This window comes from Misgurnus anguillicaudatus, chromosome 4, assembly GCF_027580225.2.
Source record: "Misgurnus anguillicaudatus chromosome 4, ASM2758022v2, whole genome shotgun sequence".
Classification (NCBI taxonomy): Eukaryota; Metazoa; Chordata; class Actinopteri; order Cypriniformes; family Cobitidae; genus Misgurnus; species Misgurnus anguillicaudatus.
In genome coordinates, this window is record NC_073340.2 from 29,354,978 (window position 1) to 29,374,611 (window position 19,634).

The 19,634-nt window shown below is 37.1% G+C and overlaps 1 protein-coding gene across 1 annotated transcript; it reads left to right on the forward strand.

Annotated features, from left to right (window-relative positions):
- Positions 1–2,929: 2,929 nt before the first annotated feature.
- On the forward strand, positions 2,930–18,594 carry unk (unk zinc finger). The gene is made up of 15 exons (XM_055177017.2): positions 2,930–3,235; positions 3,946–4,155; positions 4,243–4,419; positions 4,671–4,801; positions 5,973–6,108; positions 7,327–7,444; positions 7,612–7,696; positions 9,431–9,639; positions 10,257–10,319; positions 11,384–11,552; positions 12,386–12,484; positions 13,301–13,486; positions 13,569–13,753; positions 14,642–14,902; positions 18,309–18,594. The coding sequence occupies exons 1-15, from the start codon at positions 3,084–3,086 to the stop codon at positions 18,468–18,470; spliced, it is 2,343 nt and encodes a 780-aa protein (XP_055032992.2). The 5' UTR covers positions 2,930–3,083; the 3' UTR covers positions 18,471–18,594.
- Positions 18,595–19,634: the final 1,040 nt, after the last annotated feature.

Consider the following 19,634-nt stretch of genomic DNA (forward strand, 5'->3'; position numbering starts at 1 on the left):
TTTGAACCTTACCATAGTACATATTAAAATATACTAAAGTATTTACTACAGTTTGTCAGTTCACTATAGTTAATACTATAGAATAGTATACATAATCAATTTTTAGTACTTGTTGTAATGTACTAATTACAATTTACTATAGTACATACTATTATTTTAATGTGGGATATTTTTATTTTATGGATTATTTATCACAACGAATAACTAAACTAAATAAATGTATACATACATACAATTATATTTAAATCTTAATTTTATTAGTTAATTATTATACGTGTGCTTTATTTTGAAGCCCCTCAGGCTCTTAAAGTGTCTTTTGTACAATTCGGCTGTCAGCCCATCTGTGCCCGGAGACTTATTGTTCTTAAGAGATTCAATAGATTCAATTATTTCATCAATGGATATCTCTATCGCAGGTGCTCTTATCTGCATTAGATAATGTCCTAACATCTTTCAGAGACTGGAAAAATGACAAAGCGGAGTCTTTGCAATATGTAGTGTTGTAAAGATTTGAGTAGAAATTTGCACAAAATGTGCCGATTTCCTTAGGATCAGAACTAATCTTACCGTTTAAATTTAGAGAGTTAATAGTTAAATTTCTACAGTTATTCTTTTCCATTCTGAAGAAGTAGGCTGTGCTATGTTCTCCTTGCTCTAGCCACCTTCTTCTAGAGCGAATGAAAGCGCCCTCTGCCTTATTCTTATATATTGAGTCTAACTGAGTTTGCAGATCAATAAATTCTGCCAATTCAGTTTCTGATAAACCAAACTGCATTTTATCAGAGAGTGTCATTATTTTGGAAATGACAGTCTCCTCTTTAAGTCTTTTACGTTTAGCTAGAAGGCTGCCAAAATTCCTAGCACATTTACTAATTTCGTGTTTTAGTTGTTCCCAATTGAGGCCGTATTTATTTTCTTTTTGTGCTTTGATCCAGTAATTATCAATCAAATATAAAATGTTTTCCCTTAATTGATCATGTTTAAGCAAAGAAGAATTAAGCTTCCAATAAGAGGCTCTAGATTTTGAAGAAGAGATATCTGAAGATAGAGGACATTGAATGAGAATTGCTTTATGGTCAGTCATGGGAGAAGGGAGAATACTAACAGAAACATTAAATTCCCTAACAGATTGTGAAACAAGCCAGAAATCTATTCGGGATTGTCTAGAGCAGTTTTTGTTACTCCAGGTATAGGATTTAGTATTCGGAAATGTCTCCCTCCAAATATCAATAATATCAAATTTATCCATTAAAAGCTTTAATTTAGAATTAGCAGAAGTAGTCTGTTTAGGTGGCAGTCTATCGAGATTATTATCAGGTACAATATTAAAGTCCCCACCAATGAAAACTAAGGCACTTGGGTATGCATTAAGCCACAGCAGAATCGTCCCTTATATTGCATCAATCAGTAGATCGTTCTGATGAGAACTATTATACCCGTAGATATTAATTATTATTACAACAGTGTTCTTTAAACAAATTACCATAAGCAGAAAATGTCCATTCGGGTCACTAAAGACGTGCAAAACTTCCCCAGCAAAAAGGTTTTTTAAAGTCAGAACTCCAGCTGAACGCTCCGAACCGTGAGCCATCCAAACATCATTGTTCCACTGATTTTTCCAAAATGCAGTATCACTGGCAACAGAGTGGGATTCTTGAAAAAAACAAAAATCAGTTTTGAACGATTTGGCATATAGAAACAAAGCCTTCCGTTTCGTAATGTCTCTTAGACCCCTGACATTAAGAGAAAAAACTGAAATAGACATACAAAAATAACTCTTTTAACAAAGAACTGCAAACAAAACGAGCTAACTAAGGTTGACTACGCATAAGCAGCTGACTACAGGATCGGGTCAAGCGCGGTTACAGCCATCAATAGTCAAGTTCCATAACGAAAAGGAGCTCCAAAAAAGCTCACTTGGAATGAGAACAGTATGAGTAGGCTTACATAGGATTAATTTCAGAGCCCTCGATGAATGCACGATGTCCGACAAAGTGCGCCCTTTTCCCCTCCTCGCGGGCTTTTTCGACGGCCGGCCACAGCAATCGCCTCCTTTCTCGGTCATAGGTAGTGAGATCCTCAGTAAAACGAAAACCGTTCGCCCGCAGGAACTCTGACGATTTTGCCGCCCTCCACACACCATCTCTCATCACACGTGAGGAAAACTGAATAATGATCGCGCGCGGTTTTGACATATTCGGAAGTCTTTTCCCAATGCGGTGGACAGTGTCAATTTTATCTGGAAGAGATTTGCTCTCCTCTGGAAAGGTGGCCAGACAAATGCGAATAGACTCGGATCTGGTGTTTTCATTTTCCTTTTCAGGTACTCCATGTAAACGCAGATTCCATCGGCGAGAGTATCTCTCCAAGTCAGCAATTCTTGTTTCGCAGATCTCCATCTTCTTTTCTTCAGCATTTAGTCTGGTTTCGACGTGGCCGACTTTCCCCTTAATATCATTCAACTCAGCACAAACAAAATCCACCGTCTTTTTTAGCCCTTCAATTTTAAGCGCATTATCCCCCACCATTTTCTCCAGGGCATCCGAGCGATTATTTATTAGCTGTGAGAGAGTGGAAATCACGGCGTCGTCTTCTGCTTTCCCTTTCTTAGAAGGGGGCTTACCTGGGCTCTCAGGAAACGGAGTAGATAAGAGGATATCCCCGGGAGACGAATAACTGTGGAGGTTCACATTTTCGGACACACGTGAAGCTCGCGACATTTCTTTTTCTTTCCTTTTGTCTGCGGCAGATTTCATCTGTACGCTATCGAGGGATGTATTAAGTACTTATGTAAGCAAAGACACGGAACGAGATTATTAATATAGCAGTTTAGCTGTTAAAAGTGAATTAGTCAGCGGAGCTCGATGAAGGCAAACTTAGCAGGACGCCATCTTGGATCCCTCATATAACGACAAATCGAAATCACCCGACGGTTTGTCTCCGGCTTCACGCGCCTGTGACGTCATCGCAATGGCCCGGAATTTCCTCCTCGTTGAATCTGGCGCATGCGCACATCGAAAAAGAATGCGGATATCGCAGCTCTCTCAATTTTAAATTGTTTGATGGCCATACTTTAATAAATCATGTCGAAAGCGCCGTCTCAGCCCGGTTCTTCGGGTGCCGCGGCCAGCCTCGGACCTTCATCCTCCTCCTCGTGCTCATCTCCCTCGGCAGGCGGCACGACGTCCCCCGCTAACGTGCTGCAAGCGCAGCCCGAGAAACCCCAGCACTACACGTACGTAACACCTTTACACCCACCTGATCAGTCATGCAAATCACACATCCTTCATGCATAAGCCCTTAAAAAAGGGGTTTCATGTGGTTATCGAGATCATGTAATTGAGATCTAGAGCTGTTTTTATTAAGGCCCAGTAGTGTGCTTATAATGCATGCGTGCATGCTTTTGAATACAATGAATTATGACATGCATTGTGTAAAATATGTCATCATGGTTGATGATAGGTTCATAACAAACCATGGTTTTACCGTAGTAACCACCGTTTAATTATGGTATTTGTAGTATAACCATAATAACCACACATTTATCTCATTATAGTAACGTTGTATTTGTTTAGTAAAACTATGGTAATGCAAATAGTCACAAGTTAATCTGCTTAATTAAGCTTGGTTACTTTTACTATAATAAAAACAACGATCAGTGTTCCAAAGGGATACTTAATGCACATTTTTGTAGCACTACATATCCAAAATAATAATAGGTATTACAGATAAACATTGTTTAAATACAATTGCATTTCAAAAGAGATAGCTCCATCCAGCTAGGTTCAAAAAAAGAATATGCATTGTGCAAAGTAAAAGTGCAGTTGCGCAGTACTAAAGTAATTGCACATTTGTTTTGCACCATGCACAGTAGTCCACTCCCATTTTAATCTCATGCTTGCTTTATCATCTATTGTTTTTCTGATCTCTTTTGCTGTTCATCAGTTATCTCAAAGAGTTTAGAACAGAACAATGTCCACTGTTTGTGCAACACAAGTGCACCCAGCACCGTCCCTTCACCTGTTTCCACTGGCACTTCCTGAACCAGAGACGACGGAGGCCGATTCGCCGACGAGACGGGACCTTTAATTACAACCCTGACGTGTATTGCGTTAAATACGATGAGGGTACAGGGACGTGCCCGGATGGAGATGAGTAAGTACATACAGAAACTCCATTTCTGGCTTGAGCCACACTGACTGAATCTGTGTTGACATTCGTCTTTAATTTGTTTGATGACAGGTGTCCGTTTCTTCACCGGACAGCAGGAGACACAGAGCGTCGCTATCACCTGCGATACTACAAGACTGGCTCCTGTATCCATGAGACTGATGGAAAAGGTCACTGCAGTAAAAACGGACCTCACTGTGCCTTTGCTCACGGCTCGCACGACCTCCGTAGCCCCGTTTATGACATCAGGTTTGTAGAAACAAGGAAATGTGTTTTATAAATGTATATGTGTGACGTGTATTAAAGCATGCAAGTTTGAAATGATGTTAAAATGAGACAATAGTGACCTTTATTAATACGTTTATTGATTCGTGACTTGCCATTCCAGTATTATAAAGTCATTAAGTATATTGCTACCACACTGATTATAATGTTTACTCTTTTGATTGATTTTTTTTATCTCGGCTTAACAATTGTCAACACAATTTCCTGTTGCTCAGAGAAGTTCAGGTCTTAGAAGCTCAAGCTGCCACAGGATTGGTGGAGGGGCCATCTGGAGATGGGCAGTCAGGGGTTGTGGCGAGCACAGCGCTCATAGAAAAGATTTTGAGTGAAGACCCACGATGGCAAGGTGAAAGGATCTTTCCTACACTGCATACAAACACACACATACACACACAAGTTGGCTTTGAGTATTTAACTTTAAGGAATAGTCTACTCATTTTCAATATTAAAATATGTTATTACCTTAACTAAGAATTGTTGATACATCCCTCTATCATCTGTGTGCGTGCACGTAAGCGCTGGAGCGCGCTGCGACGCTTCGATAGCATTTAGCTTAGCCCCATTCATTCAATGGTACCATTTAGAGATAAAGTTAGAAGTGACCAAACACATCAACGTTTTTCCTATTTAAGACGAGTAATTATACGAGCAAGTTTGGTGGTACAAAATAAAACGTAGCGCTAAGCGGATTTAAAAGAGGAACTATATTTTATGGCGTAATAGCACTTTTGGGAGTACTTCGACTCGCCTGAAAAGTCCGCTCCCCTTCTCACTCTCATAATGGGAGAGGGAGGGTGTTACTGCGCCGAGTCGAAGTACTCCCAAAAGTGCTATTACGCCATAAAATGTAACTCCTCTTTTAAATCCGCTTAGAAAAGCGCTACGTTTTATTTTGTACCACCAAACTTGCTCGTATAATTACTTGTCTTAAATAGGAAAAACGTTGATGTGTTTGGTCACTTCTAACTTTATCTCTAAATGGTACCATTGAATGAATGGGGCTAAGCTAAATGCTATCGAAGCATCGCAGCGCGCTCCAGCGCTTACGTGCACGCACACAGATGATAGAGGGATGCATCAACAATTCTTAGTTAAGGTAATAACATATTTTAATATTGAAAATAAGTAGACTATTCCTTTAAAGGCACATTATGTAATTTTCATCGCTTGAGGTTGCTAAACAACAAAAATGGTTATGAAAAATAGATATTACGGCCCAATATCGATTAATGGCCAATATATTGGCGCATCTCTAATCAAAACGTGGGATAATGTAAGAACTACAATAATAATTATTGATAATAATAATTTAAAACTTTAATGGGCACACGTGCAACCTATCATAATGAAGGCCTGCTATCGGCCAAATGTCTGACTATCGCCGATATACAATAGTATTAGCACAACCCTACTGTGCAAGTGATTTTTGGATATTTTAATGCAAAAATCTTACATATTGTGTATTTACTATTGTGTATCACCTTTCATGATTGTCTTTTTTTTGTTTTCTTTTGCAGATAACGGTTTCGTCCTCTCCCACTACAAGACTGAGCTTTGCAAAAAACCTCCCCGGCTGTGCCGTCAGGGCTATGCGTGTCCTTACTATCACAACAGCAAAGACCGCAGACGCAGTCCACATAAACACAAATACAGGTCTGCACACATGACATGACATCTGAGTCATAGCTTTATATTAAAGGATTAGTCCATTTTCTTTAAAAAAATCCAGATAGTTTACTCACCACTATGTGATCCAAAATGTTGATGTCTGTCTTTGTTCAATCGAGAAGAAATTATGTTTTTTGAGGAAAACATTCCAGGATTTTTCTCATTTTAATGGACTTTAATGGACCCCAACACTTAACAGTTTTAATGGACTCTAAACGATCTCAAACAAAGCATAAGGGTCTTATCTAGTGAAACGATAAGATAAAAATAAAAAAGATGCACTTTTAAACCACAACTTCTCATCTTCCTCAGGCCACGACGAACCACCGCGACCTCACGTAATTGCGTAATGATGTTGAAAGGTCACATGTTACATATATGAAATGCACATTTGCAGACCATTTTAAATGATAAACTGACACAAAGACATTATTTATTATCATTTGACATACAACAACGTCGGAACGGTCCTCTTTCTCCACACTTGTAAACACTGCGGCATAGTTTTGATACGTCATCCGTGACCTCTTGACGTGATGCCGTATTACGTGAGGTCGCGCTGGCGTGTCACAGGACCGGAGGAAGATGAGAAGTTGTGGTTTAAAGTGCATATTTTTTTACCATTTAGAGTCATTTGAAGCTGTAATTTTATACTGCATTATAAGTGTTGGGGTCCATTAAAGTCCATTAAAATGAAAAAAATCCTGAAAGGTTTTCCTCAAAAAACATAATTTCTCGACTGAACAAAGAAAGACATCAACATTTTGGATGACATGGTGGTGAGTAAATTATCTGGATTTTTTTTTAGAAAATGGACTAATCCTTTAATGTGAATGATATTACATTTTTAGTTTTTAATAAGGTGAAAAGGTTTGGTTATTATAGAAGGTCACATGCCATCAAAAAGTGTCTATTTTGAAATAACAAGACTTATATGTGTGCTTTATTTTATAACAAAAAAAAAAATGGATCAGACTATCTTTTTTATTTAACTTTCTTTTAATGTTGGATGCTAACTTTTTTTGTTTTCCAAGGCTACAGAAAGGTTTAAAGTAATGATGAATAAGTATGGGAGGTACAGGCTGCTATTGTGACAACTTAATTCATTTAGTTCACAATTTCCTGCTCTGTAGGAAGGAGTAAACATCTTCATCATCATTTTGTGTTAAAGTGTTGTGTATGTGCTTGTGTTTACACTTGCAGAGCCCTTCCGTGTCCTGCAGTAAAACACAGTGATGAGTGGGGTGATCCCAGTAAATGTGACACTGGAGAAGGATGCCAGTATTGCCACACGCGAACAGAACAGCAGTTTCACCCTGAGGTATATCAGAGACCCGGTTTTAAGGACCATATTTAGGGACCAAAATATTGTAGACACTTAAAAGTGACCTGTTGTTTTTTGATCCTAGTAAACTCATAGCAATGTCTTGACAACCTTTGAACTTTTCATTGGAAACAAAATCAATTAAATGCTGCTTTCCTCCACAGATCTACAAGTCTACTAAATGCAATGACATTCAGCAGAGTGGTAACTGTCCCAGAGGGCCGTTCTGCGCTTTTGCACATTTAGAAAGTAAGGTTACACGATGTCAACACAATTTAAAGAGATGGTTCACTGAAAAATGAAAATTGTGTTATCATTTAGTCACCCTCAAGTTGTTACAAATCTGTTTACGTTTCTTTGTTCTGCTGAAGCCTAAGGAAGATATTTGTAATCAAGCAGAACCACTATTGATTTCCATAGTAGGGACAAAATGCTATGAAAGTGGTGCTCCAAAAATGTTTGGTTACAAACAAAATATATTTGTTTTCAGCACAACAAAGAAATGTATTTAGAACAACTTGATGGTGAGTAAATGATGACACAATTTTTATTTTGGGGTTAACTTTTCCTTTAATTGATTATGTCCAGTTGTCCATCTTTGTGTATCATGCAAGATTCTAGTTGTTCAGCAAAATATTCAAATTGTCTCTTAAGTTACATACTTTTATGCCATCCAAAAATGTGACCCTGGACCACAAAACCAGTCATAAGTAATACAGGCATATTTGTATCGGTAGCCAACAGTACATTGTATGGGTCAAATATTGACCCATAAAATGTATTGACCCATATTGTCAATGGTCAAATTATTGATAATTTTTATACCAAAGATCATTAGGATATTAAGTAAAGATCTTGTTCTATTAAAATATTTTATAAAATTTTCATACCGTAAATATATAAAAAAATGTATTTATCATTAGAAATAAGGACTATATTTGGACAACTTGGATTTTTTTGCACTCTCATATTCCACAATTTAAAATAGTTGTATCTCGACCAAATATTATCCTTAACGTTTTGCACTGGTTGCACTGGTGCGCCTAACTTTTTTCTTAGGTGCACCAGCACAAAAGTTAGGTGCACCCAAATTTTTGACCATCACATTTATAGTTCACTCAAAAATTAAAATTCTGTCATAATTTATTTACTCTCATGTTGTTACAAACCTGTATAAATGTCTTTGTTCTGATGAACACAAAGCAATATATTTTGAGGAATGTTTGTAACCAAACTGAGCATGTTTCTCTGTCTGACTGGAGCGCATACGCATTTTTAAACATACACACACGTACATCTGGACCACGGCTTTTTCCCTCAAACGCCTGCTCGCACCAGTGCGACCTGAGATTTTTTCTAAGTCACACCATTGAGAAATTAGTGGTCGCACTCTCAAGCCCTGCCAACAAACCATACATCAACAAAAAACGTATGTATTCAGCTTGCAGATGATGAATAAATAAAAAATATTGAAATTTGACCATTATTATTGAATTATATAAATTATGGTTTTGTGGTGCAAGCTTACATATATGACTTTCTTTTTTCAGTTGAAAATAAATGTTTTTTTTGTTTTTTTTGAATGCCGTCATGTTATCTTCTTAAATGGGGATCAACATGGTGAAGCTTTAAAAAGCCCATACATCCATCATTAAAGTACTTCAAAGGACTCCAGAGAAGTAATACAAATCTGAATCGAAACGATATGTTTGTGACACAAAACTATTCCTATTTTGAGCTTATTGGCGATTGATATGTCATATGTATTCATAGCAGCATGAAAATTAGCACGGTATGTTCAGATATGGTGACAACATTGAATCTCATTGGTTCTCGCTTGACCAGTTGTCATATGCATGACACGCAAGAACCACACAAGAGATTTTATGTAAATTATGAATTTTCATTTTATGGTGAGCTATTACTATGTGTTGTGTTGTTGGTCTTATTGTCCTTAAAATGAGATTTCGATTCTCTTCACAGAAGTGTGTGTTAGTGAGGAACATTTGGCTCTACAGTCCAGTTCACCTCCTCTTACAGCATTAGAAGACTATAGTCAATGTGGACTCAGTGCCACCACAGAGGAGGGACTGCTGGGAAGAGGTCTGCTGGGGGAGTCCTCCAGTATTGATGTGAACCCTGGAGGAGAGGGAGCTTATGGAAAAGCTCCTGGGTTTGAAAGGGAAGACCAGGTAATGCAATGCAATTTGCTTAATTCACATTTCTAATCATCAGTTCGATGATTTTTTTGCCATAAACACAGGGTTTCTTTGTCATAAACATGAAAATATATTTTAAAGGTCCACTGTGTAACTTTTAAAATATATATTTTTGACAGAAATGCAATATACATAACTGTATTATCAGTGGTGTATAAAGTCCTTACAAAATGAGCTGAATTGTTTTTATTACCTTAGAATGAGCTGTTTTATCTACATACAAAGCGGGTCACCTTACAAGAGGAACTCGCCATTTTGCGCAGCCATGTTTCTACAGTTGCCCTAAACGGACAAACTGCTCTGTCCGAAACTATAGAGACGTGTTTGTCCTTTGGGAGCTACCATAGTGTTTCGATAGCGAGGGGTGAGCTTTGGACTGAATCGTTGGTTGCAATTCACAATCTCACCACTAGATGCTGCTTAAAATCTACACAGTGGACCTTTAAGAGCTGGGTATAATAGTATAATTATAATAAATGTAATTGATTAAATATGTGTACAACAAAATGTTGTAAAAAAAGCCTGTGAAGAATATAATCTGTATGGTACGTTGAATGTGCCATTGCTTATGTTGTCATTTTAACACCTAGGCCAAATATAGAAGTTTTGGAATGGAGCAGCGCAGTAGAGAAATCTCCATGCATAGTAAACAGGTATTTTATTAAAAAAAAAAAAAAGTTACTGAATGTTACATATGAAGAGCTTGGATGCAAAACCCTCTAAGTACGTCTGACATTTTTTATTGTAAATGAGCGTCAGACTTTTAACTCTTTCCCCGCAAGCGTTTGAAAAAGGTGCCAGCCAGCGCCAGCATTTTTTTTTTGTATGATATTCACAAAAGTTTAATGCCTTCCAGAAAATGTTCTTCTTTAAATATATAAACATACAATATATCAAATAAAAGAAAAGCTTTCAAACAAAAAAAAAATTTCATCCTACCTTCATTGGTTCTTTTTTATCACCTCTCAAATATGGGTAGGTTTCTTCAAAAATACCAAATTTTGAGCAAAAAGCTGAGATTGCATTTTTGTGACGGACTTTTGATAGAGATGAGATTCAGAGCGATAATCAACACATACACGGAGTTTGAACTGTTTGCCTTAAGGGGATACTTTCAGGATTTATAAGTTGGGTAAGAGCGCCACCTGGTGGATAATAGCGTAAACATGGATTGCTGGAAAAACTCGTCATTGGCAGGGAAGCATTTTCTCTTAGTTGACGAGTTAACTCATCAATGGCGGGGAAAGAGTTAATTGACAAACTGGTATTTCTAAATAGCCTGAGGCTGGGATTAAGCAGATTTGAAGAAAAATTATTTGATAAGTGTATAATTTGTGCCGAGAGCATTCATTCAGTTAATATCATTATCTCATTTCTGAGGAAGGTGATGTTTTGCTTTTGCATTTGAGCTCCTTGTATGTCTTTTGCAAGTATCACTTCTGTAATATTTTAGGGCTGTTATGATTTCTCGATTAAGTCTAAGTATTTCAATAAAAAAACTTTTGAAGCTGTATATACTACAAAAATAAAAAAAACAAAAAAGAAATGTTGACCGATCACATTTTTATGTTGCATGTTAGGGATCAGTAATCTTTCTCATAGCACTTTTTGTATTCGTTTATACAAGTTTTTGTATAGCTAATGATTATATTCTGACTTGAAACTAATTTAGGGCGTCAAAATATTTCTAAATTCATTCATTGCCATGTGTTTTCAGGATATGTTAGTGTTTCTGCCCGTTGGCAGTCCTCTCAGTATATCCTCCAGTATACCCTCCAGCCTGGCAGCCACCCCACCCAGCCCGGCACCCCCTGGACCCTCGCCGGGCATGAACGCCAACGCCCTGCCTTTCTACCCAACAAGTGACACGGTGGAGTCTGTAGTGGGTAAGTGGTGGACTGGGAACATAATTAACATAAAGACCATTTCCTATACATTATTGTGTAGACAGCTTTGTGATTTAGTTGTTTTGCATTGCCATACATCATTCAGTTTCAGTTTAGATATTATTGTTTTAGTTTATTTTTGAGGAATTAAGCTTTATTAAGCACTACGACTAGTGTTGTAGTTCTCGAGACCACTTTTTTAAGGTCTTGGTCTCGTCTCGGTCTCAGACAAAAAGGACTTGAAATTTTATTTCAAGACCACAACTGATGGCACATCACAAATTTATTTTTTATTATTAATTTTATGCAGTTTATTCAGGTTTGGCATATGATGTTGGCATTGTTTAAGCATTGTTTAAGTTTCTCCCAATGACAATTTTTCTAATTTTATTACTAAAAACACCTGCATTGTGTTAAGTGGATGGCAAGCCATGGAAAGACAGTTCAGAATTAAATGGTTAAGTTGATTTCAGCTCTTTAGTGTTTATTTACTTTTATTTGCTTATAGGCAAAGATAAATTCCCACATATCTGCAATGCCTTTGATTATTTTATCAACTTCTCTGATGGCACTCACACACGCACCCACACACAGACACAGACAAGAAGTGCCTAATCATATGCATATTCCAGATTTTATCATAAGTCTTGGTCTTGACTTGGTCTTGACTTGGTCTCGACCCTTTAAAGTCTTGGTCTTGTCTCGGCCTGTCTTGGTCTTGGTCATGACTTGGTGTCGGTTTAGGTGGTCTTGACTACAATACTAACTACGACGACACATAACCGCTATACTTTGTATTACATAATGTTGTATCTGTTTCTTCTCTTTGTTAGAATCTGCATTAGATGATCTAGATCTGAATGATTTCGGAGTCTCAGCTCTTGAGAAAAGTCTGGAGAGCTCATCTTTGCCCAGCATGGGTCTCATGTTGGGTAGGTGACAAGTTTACAGTTTTATTAAACAAGATTATATGATTGCAACTATAAACTGTGATATAAAATGGTTAGTTTCACTCCTTGACTCTGATTGGTCAATAGCTGTGTTTTATTTTTGTGATAAAACACATCTGTGACCAACGGTTATGTGTGTCACTGCGCAGCACCGAAAGCAATGTAAACATATGTGAAACTTTCTGTTGCCGTTCACAGACAGTCAGGGACTATTTTTCCAGCGGAAGGAAAGCTTTTAGTGATTTTACATATTTTTCACTTTCATATTTGTACTGTGTGGTGTGGTAATTGTTTTATAAAAGCAATAACTCAAGGCTAGGGTTGAATCGTGAATAAGTCACGGCTGAAGGGGTTGCAGGCACTTCATTTCGCATCGTGCATAACAACACCCTTCACAGGGCTCGCAAAACTTTTACATTCACGATAATCCTTTCAAACAGGCACTCTTTAGGTTTTGGTAGCCCGAAATGAAATTTATTTCACCGTTATAGATTGGAAACACACAGGCTTATAAAATATATAGCTTGAATGCACTGTAAATTTCTTTTGGATAAAAGCGTCTGCCAAATGCATAAAAGTAAAAAGATATTCAGCTTTGGGATCCTGCTTCATCAAGATTACATTTCTGTTTAAGAACAAATGCTTGGCACTTCTAGCTTCCCCTGCAATTATAGATTTTAAATTGAGCTCAAATGACCAAAATGTGCTCTGTGTAGGCATGAAACGCCCCTTTTGGTTATTGTTAGAGATATGTAGAGTTGTAATGGGTGGTTTATTGGAGATGCTTTTTTTTCACAGGAGGCAGTCAATTACAGAGTTCTGCACCTGTCAATATCCCTGGCTCCCTAAGTAGCTCCTCCCCTTTTAGGTCACCCTCACCTTCTCCACCAATCAGAGCTCACCACTCTTCATTCCTGTCTGCACAACGTCCACAACCCAGCCATTCAGAGAGTAGCTTTTTGGGGACCTCACATGGTTCTTTAGGTTTGCATTATTTTTAATATATTTTGTCTTTATTTTTTGTGCTAGGATTCCGCTAAATTGTTTTTTTGTGTGTGTGTTGTAGGTTTAAATGGTATGAACAGCAGTATTTGGGAACATTTTCCCACAGGCCAGAGTTCTCCAGGTACTCCCCCTGCCCTGCTCTCATCGGGCGGCATGTATGCAGAGGCGTCGCGTCTCAAACAGGAAGTGGAAGACGCACACAGGATGCTGAAACACTGGGACCACAGCTGGAGACAGATGGCCCAGGTCAGACTCCAGCTGTGTGTGTGTTTATGAAGGGAGGAATGGGGAAACACCACCGTTTAAAGGAGAACACCACCGTTTTTAATATTTTATTATGCTCTTACATCAAGTTGGATTAATTAATGCATCCCTGTCTTTTTTCGGTGCGTGCACTTAATCTTTGTGCAGCGCGTTTTGAATGTGTTGGCATTTAGCCTAGCCCCATTCATTCCTTAGGATCCAAACAGGGATGAATTTAGAATCCACCAAACACTTCCATGTTTTTCCTTTTTAAACAGTTACATGAGTAGTTACACGAGTAAGTATGGTGGCACAAAATAAAATATGGTCATTTTTTAGCAGATAAAAATGAGAACTATATTATATGGCGGAAGAGCACTTCAATTGCAGCACTTCGACCTCGGGCGCAGTAAGTTTGAACGGGAGGGGGAGTAGTCAGGAGTGATGATGTTACTGCGCACTGAGGTTGAAGTTCTGCAAACTAAGTGCTCTTCCGCCATACAATATAGTTCTCATTTTTTATATCCTTAAAAATCACATTTTATTTTGTGCCACTATTCTTACTAGTGTAACTACTCATGTAACAGTCTTTAAATAGGAAAAACATGGAAGTGTTTGGTGGCTTCTAAATTAATCCCTGTTTGGATCCTAAGAAATGAATGTGGCTAGGCTAAACGCGCTGTACAAAGATTAAGTGCACACATTTAATAAAGATAGATATGTATTAATTTGTCTAAGTCTAAAGTTGAGGTAAGGACAAATATTGAAAAACTGTGGTGTTTTTCTTTAAATAGGGCCTATATTCTTGTTTAAGAATAGTTTGCCCAGATACTTCTATTTTAATTTACAAATAATTTTATATTAAAATGCTGTGTGTGTTGTTGCCTACAGTCCTGGGCAGTCTTAAAAGCTGATGCGGAGGAGGCGCGTCTCCATGCAGGACAGCTGAGTAGGGAGGCGGAGCGGGCGCGGCAAGCTGAAGAGGAGGCGCAGCAACATGCTGCTGTCCTGGAGGAGGCGCTAGAGAGCCTACGGCACGCAGAAAACCCACACCTGCAGTTACATCAGCTACAGTTACTGCACAGACTACCACTCAGCTCCATCTGCAGCCTGCAGGCACAAATCTGCACCTGCTTACGGACTGTAGAGCAGGTGAGGCAGACAGCTGCAACATACACATTCTGATAGGGTGAAAACTCTTATAAAGTGTGGCCAATTCTTAAAAGAGTAGTTCACCCAAAACACAATGATGAACACAAAAGAAGATATTTTGAGAAATGATGGTAAACACACAGCAGATAGTGACCATTGACTTCCATAGTAGGAATAAAAAAAGGGTATCGTCAACTGTGTGCTTTCCATCATTTATCAAAATATTTTCGTCATCATTATCACAATACTTCCAAAATATTTGTCCTACTATGAAAGTCAATGGACACTATAGGCCAGGGTTCCCCAAATCTTACCCTAGAGGGACAAAGCACTACAGAGTTTTGGTCCAAACCTAATCAAACTTACCCACCTGTGATTTTCGAGTGATCATGAAGACCTTGAATAGCTTGCTCAGGTGTGTTTGATCAGGGTTGGAGTTAAACTCTGCAGTGCTCCGGCCCTCCAGGGTAAGATTTGAGGAACCCTGCTATAGGCTGTGTGTTTACCATCATTTCTCAAAATATCTTCTATTGTGTTAATCAGAAAAAAAGAAATTCATACAGGTTTAAAACAATATGATGATGAGTAAATGATTACAGAATTTTCATTTTAAAGTGAACTATCCCTTTAACCCTTTGAAGGTCTGCGTAACCCTTTGGTAAAGCTTGTTTTGAGTAAGCACATGTGATGAAAAACAACATCTATTTAACATAATTTTTGGGCTGTCTGAATGATTAATATGAAGCAGGAAATATGCCAAATGACCACTAGATAATCGGCAGATTCTGTACATGACATACCAAAATACAATTGACATTAAAGGAATATTCCATTTTCTTAAAAGAAAAATCCAGATTATTTACTCACCACAATGTCATCCAAAATGTTGAAATTATGTTTTTTGAGGAAAACATTGCCTGATTTTTCTCATTTAATGGACTTAATAGAGCCCAACATTTAATACTTAACTCAACACTTGACAGTTTTTTTTCAACGGAATTTCAAAGGACTATAAACCATCCCAAACGATCCCAAACGAGGCATAAGGGTCTTATCTAGCGAAACGATTGTCATTTTTGACAAGAAAAATAAAAAATATCCACTTTTAAACCACAACTTCGTCAAGATCCGGTCGTGATACGTCAGCGTGAACCCACGCAATACGTCATGACGTCAAGAGGTCACAGAGGACGAAAGCGAAACTCCACCCCAGTGTATACAAGTGTGTTGAAAGAGGACCGTTCCGACGTTGTTGTATGTCAAATGATACTAATTAATGTCTTTGTGTCAGTTTATTGTTTACAATGGTCTGCAAATGTGCGTTTTATATATGTAAAACATGACCTTCCTACGTCACTACTCATTTACGTTAGGTCGCGCTGGACCGGACCTAGACGAAAAGTTGTGGTTTAAAAGAGCATATTTTTTATTTTTCTTATCAAAAATGACAATCGTTTCGCTAGATAAGACCCTTATGCCTCGTTTGGGATCATTTATAGACCTTTGAAACTTCGTTGAAAAACTGTTACATGTTGAGTTAAGTATTAAATGTTGGGCTCTATTAAAGTCCATTACAATAAGAAAAATCCTGGAATGTTTTCCTAAACAAAAAAAAACATAATTTCTTCTCGACTGAACAAAGAAAGACATCAACATTTTGGATGACATGGTGGTGAGTAAATTATCTGGATTTTTCTTTTAAGAAAATGGACTATTCCTTTAAGGAACACAACAGCAAAATCACTGGTGAGATAAGGGATCATGGAAAGCACAATTTTTAAGTTGAATTAGATTTTTCTACTTTCTACACTTTTAGTGGGTTTATTTAACAGAAAGTGTTTTCTATGTTATAAAATGTGTTATAGTTTTTGTTAACATGAAATACATTTTTGAAAACGTTCTCAATCAAGTGGATGAGATGGCACCCAAAGTGAAAGTTCACCCAAAAATGTTATCGTCATTTATTCACTCCCATGTCATTACAAGGGGCGATAAGACCAAAATCTTACATCACGATAGGATTCATTTTATATCATGATAAGGATATGCATCACGGCTGAGTTTAAAAAAAAAAAAAATTAAAAATCTTTTAATAAAGTTTTTATGTTATTAAAATATTTAATGCCATATAATTTTTATAATTCACACAAAAAAATTATTATTAAGTATAAAAAAGGAGATGATAAACAGTCAAAACTCAAGCTCACTGAAGATAAACTGTCAGTGACGAAAGAATAATAATAAATTATAAGATTGGAATTTTGACGCATATATGTATTTAAGGCCAAAAACTGCTCATAAGCTTAACTTGCGCGCACCTCTCACACAGAAATTTTGCGCGCATATAGCTTGTATTTCAATGGCTTAAAATCACTTGTTTTAAAACTTTAAAATAGCAATGTGACGTGGGCGCGTAACCTTGATAGAGACAATAGTCTAAAATCTCTACCAGTTGACAGATTTCTACTGGTTAATCATATCTACCGGTTTATCGCCCACCCCTACAAACCTATATAAATGTATTTTGAGGAGATATTTTGAGGAATGTTTGTAACCGAACCGATCAGAGTCCCCATTGACTTCCGTTGTAGGATAAGAATACTATGGAAGTCAATGGGGCCTCTGATCCGTTTTGTTACAAACATTCCTCAAAATATCTTCCTTTTTGTTCATTAGAACAAAGAAGGGTATACAGGATTATAACATGAGAATTTAAATTTTGGGTGAATTATGCCTTTAAGAACCACTTTGTTATAGTAAAACTTTTACATCAGATACTTAAAAAACAACAACAAAAAAACTTTTTACTTTATTACAGTTAGATGGATAAGGTCTGTAAACATTTTTTTTGTCTCCATAAGAAAAACAATTTTTTTGTTGGCATGGCCCCATGCAACATGCACAAATAATTTGGTACAGTTTTCTAGGTGTGACCTACAAAGGGTTAATTATTATTAATTTATTATTCAGCATTAAAAACTAAACATTTTAAAGAGCACTGAGATTTATATGTCTGCTTTTGGCAGTTCTTTTATCTAAAGAGATTTACATGCCTCTAAAACCTTTTTTTTTAATTTTTATATAAATTACTGCAGTAATAAAACATTGTATTTGCAACACATACATTGTTTATACAAAAAATAATATCATAATATATACATTGATTATTTCATCATTACTGATGGGAGGAAATGTGCCTCATTGTCACATTTTCTTTGAAAAAGTTTCAAAAATAGACTTCATTTCCTTGTGTGAAGTACAGTATAGATCAATTTTCTTTTTTGATTATGGGTTAATACAGGACCTGGATATTTCTTCTTGAGAGTCACCTAATAATCTGATGTTCAAGTAGAGATGAGTAATAAGGTTGGATGCTGATTTTTCTCTGCATCTTTTCTTCTCGCAGGTCGTGTTCAGGAAGCAGAGATTAAATTGTATATCTTGCGATGAGATGGGTTCAGTGCCATTGCCATGTCAACACGGCCTGCATTGTGATCGATGTGCAGCCTCGACAGAATGCCCGCTGTGCACGGACCACCAGCAGAACCTGAACATCCCACAGTCATAAACTAAAACTTAACCCCCTAATCTATTATAATCCACATGATATAGACATACAGAAGATTTTCCACTTTTATTCAGATATTAACCTGATTTAATCTCAAGATAACATAAAACGAGGGCTACATTTATCCCAAAAGACTCTTCTTTTGATCTATACCCCTGAAAGTCACTTATGAAGACTTTATCTTGGTCTTAAAGGAAAAGTTCACAAAAATAAAATGTCTGTCATCATTTACTCACCCTCATGTTTTTTTTTTTTTGCATAACACAAAGGAAGATAAGGAAGGAGAAAACAGGAGCACCATTGACTTCCATAGTAGGAAAAACAAATACCAATTTAATTTTGCTCAGAAGTGGTGCAAACATTGCTCAAAATATCTTCCTTTGTGTTCAGCAGAACAAATACATTTATACAGGTTTGTAACATTTTGAAGGTGAGTAAATGATGACAGAATTTTTATTTTTGGGTGTACTATCCCTTTAACAGGCTGAATCTAACTTCTATAGCCTTTCATTGCCTCAAAGTTTGTTTTATGAATCAAAAAGTTGTCATAGTAGTCCATTCGCTGGTGGGTTCTCCAACTAAACTTAAGGACCATCATCTCCTTAAAAGCTTTTTTAAACCTTTATACCAGCACACAGGGTTAACACCCAGACCTCGACGGGATCATTTTCTTTTTCGAAAAGACTGGTGAAGTTTGTAGAGAATTGACCAGTCTGGTGTTTTTTATGGGGGATGGCACCTCACAGATATATTAATATTTTTACTGTAGTCATAATTGTCCATGTTTTTAAGTGGGAACAAATCAGGCATAACCTGTATTAGTATTTAAACCTGGCATAGGTTTCGTAAAGCACTAACAGTTTAGTTAGTGTTTCGGTTATGGCACATTTAAAGAAGAAAAACTATAACATCCCCTATATGCTTTATATTGAAACAAACACAAATATATAGTGACAATCCTTTTTGGAATGTTTTCCAGAACGTTCCGAAATGTTTACAGGAGAAATGCAGTGCTTATATCTTCAGTGCAGCTGGATTGACTTTTTGTAATTGATACAGATTAGCATAGAAACTAGCTTTATAGTAAATTTACCATAAGTTTTATAGGATTTTTTTTTAAGGAGAAACTCCAGTGGTCTCTCCGGAAATAGACGGAAACAGTGC